The following is a 14,142-nucleotide window of genomic DNA, read 5'->3' as shown; positions in this document are numbered from 1 at the left end:
TTTTGAGCTACTGAGCATGGTGTCTTCCTTGATGCAGGCAAGCCATGTTAGGTGCTCCTGTGCTCACATAGGAGGAGAAGAAAGGGGATACCAGGATCCCAAGCTTTCCCCATCAGGTTTCCCTCAAACCAAAAGAATAGACTTATTCCAGTCTGCTATTGGACCTCAGGGAAGCCTCTAGATCAGAAACTGTTTCAATAGGCATTTCTTAAGCAATTTCTCTGTACTGAGGAAACAAGATTTAGCTAAAATTTAGTTCTTATCTTTAGGGAGATAACAATGTTAGAAAAGAGGTACTAATAATACAAAGCAGAGAGAATTATGAAGTGCTGTGAGGGAGAGGACTCTTCTTCTTGGGGGAATTAAATAATTCAACTTAGTAGCTATTTATTAAACAAATACTATGAGATGGGGTCCTTATGGGACCCACTCTTTGACAGGAATGCAAAAATTCAAACAAATGAACCAAAAACTCTACCACCGTCCTTGCCATCAAACAGTTTATTATCATTTTAAAAAATAACTTTTTATTTTCAAAGCATATGCAAAGATAGTTTTGGATAATAAGGGATGGGCCACCACTCAGTTTCCAATTCTTTGCTACTACTTAAAGAACTGCTGCAAACATTTTTGCACATGTAGGTCCTTTTCCCTTTTTATGATCTTTTTGGGATATAGAGAGTAGAGACACTGCTGTATCAAAGGGTAAGAACAATTTAATAGCCTTTTGACATAGTTCCAAACAAATTTTATAATCTTTTTTTGTTTATTTGTTTTCATTATTATTAAAGCTTTTTATTTTCAAAACATATGCATAGATAATTTTCAACATTCACCCTTGCAAAACCTTGTGTTCTAATTTTTTTTCTCCCTCTCTTACCTCTCCCACCTTCTCTCTTAGAAGTCAGGTAATCCAACATATATTAAACATGCGCAATTCTTCTATACATATTTCTACTGAGAGATTAAGTGTCTTGGTCATAGTTACCCAACCAACATTTCTCAGGTTTTTCTGCTTCTGAGGCCACTCTACATTATCCCTTGAAAAATAGTTTACAGTATTTCAATACTAGTGGTTTGCTAATAAATGTATTTCTATACATATACATATACATAAACATATACATATACATATACATATACATATACATATACATATACATATACATATACATATACATATCAAAACAGTTTATAATCTAAAAGAGACTGGCCTGTAGATAAACAGGCACGATCCCAGAAATAATTGGGGTAAAATTAAAAGAAAGATTCAACAAAGAGATATGAGAAATTTGAGGAGGAAGAAATCACTCTTAACCTAGAGGGATCAGTAAAGTCTTCTTGAAGATAGTGGCACCACAAATACACCTTAGAAAAAAAAAGAAAATTTCAAGAGGTAAAGATGGAGACAGCATTCTAAGTCAAGTCAACAAGCATTTATTAAATGCTTAAATAAATTGCCAGGCATTGTGCTTAGCTAGTTTTTGCTCTCAAGGAGTTTACAATCTAATGGGGGGATAACCTGCAAATAATTATGTATAAACAAGACAAAGACAGGATAAATTAAAGTTAATTAAAAGAAGGAAGGCATTAGAATTAAGGGGGATCATAAAAGGTGAAATTTTAGCTGAGACTCAAAGGAAGTAAGAGAAGCCAGGAGGCAGAGATGAAGGAGAGCATTTCAGGCATGAGATAAAAATGCATTTATACATTGCATTCTTGTACATTCTTCTTTGGCCATAAAAGATGTTAGATTCAGAGTCAGATTAATATCTTGCTTGAGGAACAGCAAAGAAGCCAGCACCACTGGATTGCATAGTATATGACGGCCAGAAAAAAGGCTATATGGGGTAAGAAAACTGAAAAAGCTGGGGCACAATGTGGGAGGGGAGAGCAGCTTATGAAGGGCTTGATCAAATAGAAACCTAGAAAGCAAAGAGTATCAAGGAGAAAAATGTGATTGACAGCATTGATAGCTGTGGAGAAGTTAAGAAGGATGAAGATGAGAAAAGGCTGGTAGATCTGACAACAAAGAGATCATTAGTCACTTTGGAGAGAGCTGTTTCAGTTGAATGATGAAGCTGGAAGCCAGATTATAGAAAGAAAAAAGAGAGACAAAAAGAAGTAGAGCATCAATTATAGATAGCTTCAAAAGGAGTTTAGCTACAAAGGGGAAAAGAAATAGGATGATAGCTGTCATAGGAATCAAGTGAAAGTTTTTTGAAAAGAGGATATTGTCTTCTATATGTTTATAGGCCATAGAGAAATAGCCAGTAGATAGGGAAGGATTAAAGAAGAATGCAAGAGTAGGGATGATTATGGGAGTAATCTGTTGGAGAAGAAAAAATGAATAGAATCTCCTTGTTCATGGAGAGATGTTGGCCTTGGGGACAAGAAAGGCTACTTCTTCAAGGGATGTGCATTAAGGAGGGTCGACAAAACACAAGGTGATAATTAGGGCAGAGTGACATTGTACTAGGGAGAACCGTGGAATGAGGAAATTTAGAATGCTTGACAATGCTTACACTCCTTCAACAGGTAGAGACATATAAGCTTAGCACTTAGAGAATAAGAAAAAAGTTTACATAGAAAATTACCTGTTGATTTGCTTCCTCTTGTTCTGCAGCTATATCCCAGGTGAGCTCTAGTTCTAACTTCCTCACTTAAAAGTGACCCCTAGATCTCAGGCTTTCTATCAAGCCTGATACCTCATACATTTGGAGGTATTTAACTAGGGTCCAAGAAGAATTTGCTATAGCATTGTAGGGTGTTAACTGGCTTTTAAAAGATGGGTACATATTCAACAGGTAGGAAAGACTTAAATGAATTATGCCGAGTGAAGTGAGCAGAACCAAGAGAACACTGTACATAGTAACAACAAGATTATGTGACGACTGTGATTAACATGGCTCTTCTCAATAATGCAGTGATTCAAGTCAATTCCAAGATACTTGGGATAGAAAATGCCATCTGTATCTAAAGAGAGAATTATGGATATTGAATATATATTGAAGCATAGGAAATTTCACCTTTTTGTTTGTTTTTTTCTCATGGTTTTCCCCTTTTGGTCTGATTGTTCTTGCACAATATGGACATATGACAAATATGGAAATATGTGTAAAAGGACTGTACATGTTCAACTTATATCAGATTATTTGCTATCTTGAGGAGAGGGGAGGTAAGGGAGGGAGAGAGAATGATTTGGAATACAAAGTTTTACAAAAATGAAAAACATCTTTATATGTATTTGGAAAAATAAAATACTATTGAAAATTGAAGAAAAAAAATTCATCAGGTAAAGAAAACAGTTGAATAAATACATGGAACCCAGAGAGCTTGTACAATAGAGAGCACTAGAAAATCAGTGACATTCAGATAGATCTTAACCAGAATGTTTTGCTTCATGAGCCACCCTTTCCCTCTCTCCTTGAAGGGGAAATTATCTCTTGAAGCATTCAGATGATTCCTCTCAATCTTGAATCCATATTGGCTCTTCTTAATGTGGACATGAGAAATGGCCTTGGCTAGGCAACCCTTGATTAGAAGGGCCCTGGAAGGCTGAGTATTTGTCCCCTGGTGGGTAGGTATACTAATGGAACTTACCCTGCCTCTGTCCCCTGCCAGTGCCCCGAGCCCGGAGGTTTTCAGCAGGAGGAGAAGAGGATGATTTTGACCGTGGTCTGCATAAGGTAAGCAGCACTTTATCTTGTTGGGCTGTAAGCACACTGTAACACCATTGTGGGCAGCTTCTGTTAGCCCTGCATGGACTGTTACAGGCCAGTATTTTCTTTAGGTTGAGAATCTCAGGCTATGAGAGGAAAAAAGGAGCTGCACATATGACCTTACCTCATACCTTGTCAACCTAATCAGCTGAGAACAGTCTGATCGATATCATTTTATACTCTTGATTCCGTTTCTTATTCTTTGTTGTTACCCCCTCATCTGTTGTGAACCAGTATTGTGTGGTGGAAACAGTACTGGAGTTAGATTTAGAGCACCTATGTTCAAATTCTTGGTCTCCTACTTATTACCTGTATGACTGAGTAAATTGCTTCCTAAGCTTCCTTCAAGATTAGACCATAGAGCCTTAAGCTTCAAACACTCATTAAAAGGGGCAGTTGTCTTGGACAAACTTAGATACCCTCTGAGTTTCTGTGGCCCCTGTCTCACATTTCCAAATTGGGGATTGGAGAGAACTTGGCTGATCATCAGATGGAAGAGGAAGATTGGGGGCATGGGAGACCCCGTGGGAAGGCCCCAATTCTTCATGCCCCATCAAGGGCTTCTACCACCTGACAAGGAAACTCTAGATTCAAAAAATTCCAACCTGTACAAGAGATTCTGGGCTTTTGTCTCTCTAAGAGCAAAAATAGCCAGCACTGGAATTTCAATGGGGAAGTACGACCAATTGATGTCCTTCAGTCCTATAAGAGAAAGCCTTCTTTCTTCTCTGTGCTTATTTTCCCCCTTTGTAATCCTGAATGTTTTTTGTAAATAAGTTCTCCATATAACATGTTATATAATATCACTGGTTAGAATAAAGCCTATTTTTTCATCATCTATGTGTCAGAATCAGTCCAAAATCATAGGTCTCAAGCTCCCAGTTGTCATTCACAGCTAAATCATTAGGCCTCAGGTTTCTGTGTAGATATAAGCTAAACAAATTTCCTTTAGGTTCCTAAAAATCTCATATATAGGACCTGTCTATATATGGTCATTAATGAGATTTTTATTTTTCATAATGTTGTTCGGGTCCTCCCTGAAAGGTGAATATTGTCAAGTATTCTTATTTGATAGAAGAGAAAAATGGGGCTTCAAGACAGAAAATTATTTGCCCCAGATAACAGCCGTAAAACCCTGGTCATTTTACTCAAAATCCATCATTTTTGCCATTAATTTGTCATATCAATAACAAAAACTTGCATTTTTTTGTAGTAAGTATTTTATTCCCAGAACTCTGGGAGGTAGATTGACTAAGGATTCCAGCAAGGGGTTCATTCCCTCCTTTCTGTATATACTCTTACTGTAAAAAAGCTTCATTAACTTGGAATGACTTCCTGAATAGTGAAATTTTAAACTTTCTAGACTTAAAACTATTCTTCCAAGAAAAGAGTAGAAGGAAGATAGGTGATATCTTGTAAGTCAATTACAATAATTCTTTTTTCTTTATTTTGAAACACAACCTGAAGATTGTGAAAAATAAAATGTAAATTCTAGTTTATACCTTTCATTCAAGAGTGTGAGTTTCAGGCCAGAGTTCTTAGATCTCTTAATGGAAGATATAGCCAGCAATAGTTCCTAAGAAGAAAGTGGCATCCATGTAACATTTCAATGTAAAACATATGCCTTCTTAACAGTTCTTATAGCCTTCTTTGTTCCTCTTCTCGTTTTTCGTCTCCCAACTTCTTTCACCCCCTTCTCTCCCTGTTTTTCACCTGCCCCCCCCCCCTCTCTCTCTCTCTCTCTCTCTCTCTCTCTCTCTCTCTCTCCCATTCTCTTGCTTCCCTATTCTCTTCTCTTCTCCCATTTCCCCCACTTTCTCTTCTCTTCTCCACTTTTCACTTTACTGATTGCCAACTCTCTCTTTCATTCTCCTTCTCTACTGCTTTACTGCTTCCTCTTCCTTACATCTTAATCTCCCTGTCTTTCTCTGCTCTTTCTCTTCTTCCCTGCTCTCTTTCCTTCTCTCCCTTCTCTCTTTCCCTCCTGTTTCTTTTCTACCTCTCTCCTACCCATCTCTCTACTATCCTCCTTCCTTTTCCTTCTCTCCTTGCTCCCTTCCAGATCCAAAGTGGGATTGGACGGCTCATTCTGAAGGAGGAAATGAAGGCTCGGTCCAGCTCCTATGCAGATCCCTGGACCCCTCCCCGGAGTTCTACCAGCAGCAGAGAAGCCTTGCACACTGCTGGCTATGAGACTTCCCTCAATGGCTGTAAGAGTAAAAGGGGTGGGGAGGGATAAGGATGAAGGATTCCTGTTCTCTTAGTCCATTAGAATTGGATGTCCCAAGACCTACTCAGGAGTTAGGAGAAACTTAGCATCTAGGAAAAAGAAATACAGTAACACTCTGAAACTTGACTTCTAACCTAGCAAATTACCTCTAAGAGTCCATTATTATGCTTATCACTTTCCTACTTTCCTATATCTTGAGCACCTAGTCCAGGATTCCAGTGTATCTTACTTAGTGAAGTATATCTTTCCCTCATTCTGAACATCAATATAAGATTCAGCCTCAATCTATCCCAAATTCCCTGAATGATCTTAGAAGCCTCTGGCTTTCAGCGATCCTCTCCTGTTTCTCTCTTCTAGTTCTGTACTCCTCACATTTGTTTTACAAATTCCTTACATCTCAGTTCATGAAGTTGTTCCTAGTGCTGTAGAGTCAGGAGACCTGCTAGGCAAGTTCCATAATAAAAATAATAATAATAGCATTTATATAGAACTTTCCAGTATGCAAAGTTTTTCTGTATTGTATCTCACAGCAACTCTGAGAAGTAGGTGTCATTATTATCCCTGTTTTACAGATGACAAAATTGAGGCTGAGGAAGTTAACTGACTTGTCCACCATCAAAGATCTGAGACAGGATTTGAACTGACTCCAACTTGCCTGTGGTGGTCATATAGTTAGAGAGCCAAACTCGGGTCTCCTGATTCCACATCATTGGGGATTACTTCCTAAATTGAGATGCAAGGAATAAGTGAGAATGTGTGAATGAAGCCATTAGAATAGATAGCCCTTAGGATCACCTTATTTTAAGAAGACACAGTGTTGTTTGGTGGAATCAAAGTTCTTTGGATGAATCCCATTTTGACCACTAACCACATGTGTGACTTTGGGCAAGCTTCAGTTTCCCTTTCTGTACAATGAGGAGGTTATACTAGATGACCACCAAGGTTCCTTCTAGTTCTAATTCTCAGATCTATGATATAGAATTTTAGATAAGCCTCTATTCGGAGCCTTTTCCACTTTGTCAGAGCTTGTGCTTTGCTGGCATAAACACTGAGAGCCCAAATCATCTCCAAGCCACAAAAAGGTATTCAAAGAAAACTTTAGTGGAGTATGAGCAGTTCAGCAATGATGTCTGTGTCTGTCAACTGAAGATCAGAGTAGCTATCTTTGGTAAGGTCTATCATCAAGGATATGACCTCAAGGTGATGGATATTTTTGGCCACAGTGACTAATGATGATAGTCTGCTATGGCGTGAAGGCTTTGGGAGCTACATTAAAAAGAAAGATTTATACCGATAAAAGCCCAGATCTTTGAAATATGATGAAACCCTACAATTTGACTTTTTTTTTCAACAAACTTTGACACATTTTGAGTTTTAAAAGCGTGCCAGAGGGAACTGGGAAGAGCATCATTAAGACGAATCTGGTGGGTAAGGTTTTAGGGGGAGAGCTTAATAATTTTCCACTGCTCCATGTGACAAGCTGAATCCTTATCTTAACCACTGGGGAAGGACAGTAAACATCGAGAGACTGCTAGAAAGGCCAAGACAACCCTAATACAAGAGGCAAAAACTTTTCAATCTCAATAGAAGCAACAAAAAGAGAAAATGGGAAAGACAGAAGGTTGAAAAAGCAGTAGCACTGTCTATCTACCCAGGTTAATTATACCTTCGGAAGCTAATACTTAATGTGCAACAAGAAAATGGTATTTACACACATATATTGTATCTAGGTTATATTGTAACACATATAGAATATATGGGATTGCCTGTCATCAAGGGGAGGGAGTAGAGGGAGGGAGGGGATAATTTGGAAAAATGAATACAAGGGATAATGTTATAAAAATTTAAAAAAAAAGAAAAAGAAAAAGCAGTAGCAATGGGAGTTTTGAAGCAGGATGAATGTCAACCTAAAGATAATGTCTCACAGTGCAAAGTATACTGCATGAAGATTCAAAGAACTTGGACTGTATTTCAAATTCTGTCCTTGAATCCATGTTTGATTTTGAACAAGTCCCTTCCCTGTACTGGGTCTTGTTTTCCTCCATCATAACATTAAGAGATTAGATTAGCTAAGCTCTAAAATCTCTCCAAATACTAGTATTCTGTGTTCTAAAGTCATTTGCAGCAAAAATATTCTAAATTCTTAGGACTCCTCCAGGTTAGACATTTTGTGTTTTGAGGTCCTTCCCAGCTTTAATATTTCAAATTCTAAGGGCTTTTCTCTGAGCCCTGATATCTTATACTCTAAGGTCCCAGTTTTGGCACTTTGTGCTCTAAGATCCTTTTTATCTTTGACATTCTATATTTTAAGGTACATTTCATTATTGACATATGTTCTGAGTTAAGAATCTTCCCACTCTGAGAAACTGTGTCCTAATATTATATAATTCTGAGAGTAAACACAAAAGACTATCAACTTAAAAGGGAATATACTTTTAAGTTCTATTATTTCCATAATTTGACCACTATTCGACAACTTGGCACTAATTCCTGACTTGTGAACCCATTTTGCATTGGCCAATAATGCACTAGGTGTAGTATCTGGAACTTGATCATTGAGTGGCCATATCCATAGTATATAACTTCACAGGGAAGTCAAACAGTATAATTCCAGGGGCCAAGTCTACTAGTAGGATAGGTTTTCCCCTTGCCACTTTATGCTGACCTGATCTTTCTTTCATTGCAGCTCCACGGTCCCATTACCTGGCTGACAGCGGTATGTAGAGTTTCTGCCCCTTCATCCACCAAAAGATCTTCCCAACCCACCCTACCCTAGTGTTAATCAACCCCCTTTGGTTATTAAAATTGGCCTATGTGGGATGAGTCAGTTGGAAGAATCCCTTATCATAATTTCCCTAGCCTTCAAAAAGACACCATTCAGGGTTACAGTTTGTTCTCTTTCATATTTAACAGGTTGAGGTGGGAAAGGGGGAAGATAAGTATATAACAATTTGCAAGGAGGGAGATAAGTATATCAATTTGTATATGGAAAGAGAATATGTGGTCTTTAGCTTGGGCCTTAGGTCCCTTTAAAAAGAGAACCCTCTAGTCTCAGATTATCCTGCCAAAGTGGGTAGAAGTGAATTCTAGATTTGGAATCAAGAGACCTGGATTTGAATCTCAACTCTGCTACTTATATTTGTGTGGCCTTAAAATAAGCCACTCAATCTCCCTGGGTCTCATTTTCCTTATTTGTAAAATAAGGGGAATTTACTAAATATCTCTAGTGTAAATAATCTCTGCCTTCTAAATCCAATGATCAGATTGAGAGGTCCTAGATCCCAACTCTACCTCTAACTGGTTTTATGAAATTGAGCAAGTCATTTTCCCTCACTGGGCTTCCATCTTTTCATCTGTAAATGATTGAGAGTGGGAGTTGTTTAAAAGTTCACTAATGTTCCTTTAGCCTCTATATACTATGAACATGAAGGAAGAGCCTAATTTTTGAGATCCTTTCCTTCTTTATTTATAGTTATACCTCCAAGGATATGGAGAAGATTTTTAATAGAGTGAATCTTCTCATTGCCTTCTCTAGATGGGGGTGGGGTATCTTTGAGGTGAAGGTACAAATTATAGTCCTGATGTTTTCTTTTCAGATCCCCTTATTTCCAAGTCAGCTTCACTTCCTGCCTATAGGAGAAATGGGCTTCACAGGGTAAGGAGGCCAGGCGGTCACATTTTCTAGGGCTGATATTACTCCCAAATTCAATGTATTGTTTGGATTTCTTATGGGCGAAATGTTGACAAAGTTGCAAGGATGTTAGTATGTGGGGAAGGCTTACCTGAGAGATTTTTTTTAATTTGGTGTTCTAGTTAGAATCACTTGAATCCCACAGGGGGAAATAAAGGACAAAATGAGGGATAAAATAAATAACTACTGAAAGAATAGTATGGTATGGCAGATATAAGAATTAATTGGAGTTTAGTTAGGTTGCATGGATACATATCATCCAGAGTAAGGCATGGGAGAACCCTGCTGTCTGATGCCTTAGTTAGACCATCAGGTGCACAGTGTCCATTCTAAGTTCTACATTTGGGGAAGGACAGTAACAAGTTAGAACCCATACATGGAATGACAAGGATGAGAGACCTAGCATGTAGCCATCGACTCTGGCTGGAGGATTGGTGGAATGAATCTGTTGGAACTGGATCCTGTCAACAGTCTCTCATCATGATTTCCCTGGCTCTTAAGAATGCACTATTCATGCCATATGAGGACTGGTACAGGAACTAGGGATATTTATTTTGGAGAAGAAAAGACATGGGGGAGGGAATATGATAGCTGTCTTTAAATATCTGAAGCTTGTTGTGTGGAAAATGGATTAGACATGTTCTGCTTAACTCTAAGGAACAAAATTGGGAACAACAGGTGGGAATTACCGAGAGCCAGATATAGGTTTGTTGTCACCAAAGACTCTCTAATGAGCTATCCCAAAGTGTAATGGGCTCCTTCAGGAGGCAGTGGATACCCTACCCCTGGAGGTCTTCAAGGGGAAACTAGGCCATCCTTTGTCAGGGGTGTTGGACAGAATTGAACTTCAGGCACAGATTAGATTGAATGACTTTTAAAGTCCTTTTCAGTCATCATGGGGCTCAGCTGTGAGACTATGATTGGTAAGACATCACTGTGCAGTAAACCTCCCAAAACTGGGTGAAAAGTGTCACAGTGTGTGTGTGTGTGTGTGTGTGTGTGTATGTAATGAGGAAGGTATGGGATACTACAGGAAGAGGTATGTTACCATCACATGAAGCCAAACATAGTTTCTCTTCTCTGCAGACACCCAGCGCAGACCTCTTTCACTATGACAGCATGAATGCCGTCAACTGGGGAATGCGAGGTGAGCCAGACAGAGCTGGATTTTGATAGGGAAGATTCCCTCATCACCAGTTCATTGAACTCTTATCACTGCTTCCATTGAATAGTCTGAGAGATGGCTTGTGCCCACAGGCCTATCCTCTAGTTATACAGCTCCTGTTTCTTTATAATTCAATTTAATTCTATTCTACAAACATGGAATAAGTCATGGGGACACAAAGACAAAAATGGACCAAACCTTACCCTCGGGTTACTTATCTTCTACTTTGAGAATACACTGTGCATTTGCAAAAAATAAACACAAAGTATACACAGGAGCTAGGTGGCCTTCACTTCAAATTGAGAAAATCTGAGACATGTACTAGCTGTGTGACTCTGGGCAGACCACTTAGCTTCTATGTATCAGTTTTCTCATTTGTAAAATGAGAAAATTGGACCTAATGAATATAAAGTCAAATCTCTAATCCACATGAGCCCATAATCCTAAACACAAAATAGTTTTACTGAGGTTGGAAAAAGACAAGCCTGCAAATAAAACGGTGACTACTTCCTGGAGTCAAACATGGCATAGTGCATTTCTATTTGGCAGACACCTGCCAATGTCTCCTTCATAGAGAAACACCAGGTCCATATGTGCACTCTTCCTTTGGAGGCCAGAAACCCAGAAGGATGGAGTTAAGGGCCAAGAGTACTATCCAGTCTCTTTCCCACGCTCATATAAGGTGTGTCAGGGTGGAAAGATGTTCCTCACACTGAGGGTTACTTTTCCAATGCCTCTCAGGAATGGGGAAGGGAGGGTGAGGGGTGGAAAGTTTTGTAAAAAAGCTGATCCAACCTTCCCATATATAACATGCCAGAGGTGGGGAAAGATGAGGCATTAAGGTGAGATTGAATTGGATACTGGACACTGATCTGTTTGTTTCTTTCTTTTCTCTCTACAGAGTACAAGGTAAGAACTATCCCATGTGAGCAGGACTATCTCCGACCCAAAGAACAGCTGTGCTAGCAATTCTTCATAGTTATATGGATTCTGAATTCCAAAGATTCTTCCTTTTCAACTCTATCCCTCAACCCCAGAATTCACCATGGATGCTGCCTTTAGAAATTAAATGGAAGAGACAACAAAAGAGAAACAGCTCTAGGGTCAGGAGGACTGGTTCTATAGCCTGATCTTGTCACTCCTCAGCTGTGTGATTGCTGCCAAACAACCACCTCTCTGAGAGCCTCAGTTCCCCTTTAATAAAATAAGTTCTGATACTAATACTTCAAGGATCCCTGAGGGACCACAGAATATTAAATCATAAGATCATTAATCTAGAGTTGGAAAGAATCTTATCTAGTCCCCTCCCTCATTTGAAGATGGGGAAACTGAGGCACAGAGACAAAGTAATTTATCCAAGGTTATGTAAATAATAAATGCCAGAGATAGAAATTGAGCCCAGAATTTAAACTCTGACTTCAGGGCCAATCCTCTGAATTTAGAGTTCAGAGACTATAAACTTGAATTGCTACCATTCAGATCCATGAGTAGCCTGGTTCTAGGACCAGTATAAAGGCTTATAGGACTACAGAGTGATGGCGGTTCCCTTTGGTTTCCTAAGCCATCCTTGTTCCATGTATAACAGTTAGAACCCCTGATCTTTCTGCAGAGAGGTAAACCACTGACTCAGAGCCTACTTTGAGGGCTGCACCGCCTCCTTAGCCAGCCCTGGAAGCTGGAGATTCCTTTCCCAGGTTATGTGGCCACCCTTGCAACAGTGTTTGTCTAAAGGCGTTATTAACCCTTCTTGATAAACTCTCTTGCTTGCTCCTCAGATCTATCCGTATGAACTGCTCCTGGTGACCACTAGGGGGAGAAACCGCCTACCCAAAGATGTGGACAGGACACGTTTAGAAGTGAGTGGAGAGTTGATTTAATCCTATTTCCAAGTCAATCCCCAAAACAGTCAATTACCTACCTCTAGGAACCGTGCCATGTTAGAGAAATACTCAAGGAGTACAAGATTTCAAGGAGTTTGTAGTGTAGTGAGAAAAAAAATACTGCATTAGAAAGTGGGAGACCTGGGTTTTAAGGTCCAGCCCTGCTAGTCAGTACCCCTAGCTCCCAATTTGCACCTTTATAATTTGGAAATAATACTTGTACTACCTACAAAATGGTGCTTTATGAGGAAAGTGTTTTATAAATCTGAAAGGACATCATAAATGTTCGCCAGTTCCTAGTTTCCTCGTAACAAACCTATATGGTGTGTAGTATGTTAACATACTTATTTTACATAGCAAATGAGATAATGCTTAGAAAGCATGATAGAGAAGTGAACTGTTTTCATTTGTATATATTCAATTCATTCTCATATACATTTATTAAGTGTCTACTCTATAGCAGGGTCAGCACTAAGGCTACAAAAGATCTTATCATCTTAAAGGAGAAAAACAATACTATAATTAAAAACTGTTAAAGAGAAGGGGTAGATTGGAGGGAGATAGAAGAGAAGGGTTTCAAGCAATGAGCAAAGGAAGAGAATGATGGGCAGAGGGAAGTGAGGCTGCTCAGTCCAATGAAGGGCAGCTGTGGTGGATAATAAGAAGGTAAAGATCACAGTATCTAGACAGAAATATTGAATTTAGAGCCAGACACCCAATTTCAAATCCTAATTCTACTACTTGCTAACCTTGTAATGATGAGTAAGTTACTTTCCTTCTCTGGGTCCTAGTATAAAATGCAAATGTCTGAGGTCTTTACAAGCAGTTTTATTCAATATTCTATGATCCTTTCCAATCTTACATCTTATAGTCTATTTCTAAGATTCCCTATTGGCTCAATGTACTAAGGTCCTTAACATCGCTAACATTTTATATTTTATATTCTTTGAGACCTTCTGGCACTTTCATTTTTTATCTTCTGTTTTAAAAAGCATTTCCAAAACTGAAATTCTGTTATAAGCTCCTTTCCAGGACCCACATTCTATGTTCTAAGGTCTACTTTGGCTTTAAATTTTCATGGCCCATAGTCTCTTCTAATATCGATGTTCTATTTTTTTAAGATTCCTTCCAACTCTAACATTCTAACTAAGATCTGAAGGCCTTTCCAGCTCTGACATTCTGTGACTTTTTGATTCTGTTATAAGGAGAAAAGCCAAGCAAAGAAAGACCAGCTAAAATGGAATCCTCTCAAGATCACAGAATTTGAAGCTGGAAATAATTTGGAACTCAGACATCATTGATTTTACCTCTGATTTTACAAATGAAAGTAAATAACCACAGGAGAAGCTCATACCGATAGTAACAATTAGGATTTGGATTTAGTTATTCTGACATCAAATGAAATGCTCTTTTAAGGGACTGCATGCCCCTTGTTGTTCATCCATTCCCCAAGT

At 38.7% G+C, this 14,142-nt stretch overlaps 1 protein-coding gene across 8 annotated transcripts in view; it reads left to right on the top strand.

The window, feature by feature from the left end:
* The window catches only part of ABLIM3 (actin binding LIM protein family member 3), a 168,775-nt gene that overhangs the window by 146,572 nt on the left and 8,061 nt on the right, over positions 1-14,142 (top strand). For 7 of the 8 annotated variants that reach the window (XM_074292127.1, XM_074292128.1, XM_074292129.1 and 4 more), the window contains 5 exons: positions 3,625-3,689; positions 5,785-5,932; positions 8,639-8,668; positions 9,549-9,607; positions 10,730-12,664. In XM_074292127.1, the coding sequence (XP_074148228.1) occupies positions 3,625-3,689; positions 5,785-5,932; positions 8,639-8,668; positions 9,549-9,607; positions 10,730-10,816 (389 nt within the window). In that variant the 3' untranslated portion in view covers positions 10,817-12,664. The remainder of the gene's footprint in view (positions 1-3,624; positions 3,690-5,784; positions 5,933-8,638; positions 8,669-9,548; positions 9,608-10,729; positions 12,665-14,142) is intronic. The other variant, XM_074292126.1, reaches the window with a different exon arrangement.

This window comes from Sminthopsis crassicaudata, chromosome 2, assembly GCF_048593235.1.
Source record: "Sminthopsis crassicaudata isolate SCR6 chromosome 2, ASM4859323v1, whole genome shotgun sequence".
Taxonomy (NCBI): Eukaryota; Metazoa; Chordata; class Mammalia; order Dasyuromorphia; family Dasyuridae; genus Sminthopsis; species Sminthopsis crassicaudata.
This window is presented reverse-complemented; position numbering and strand designations above follow the sequence as displayed.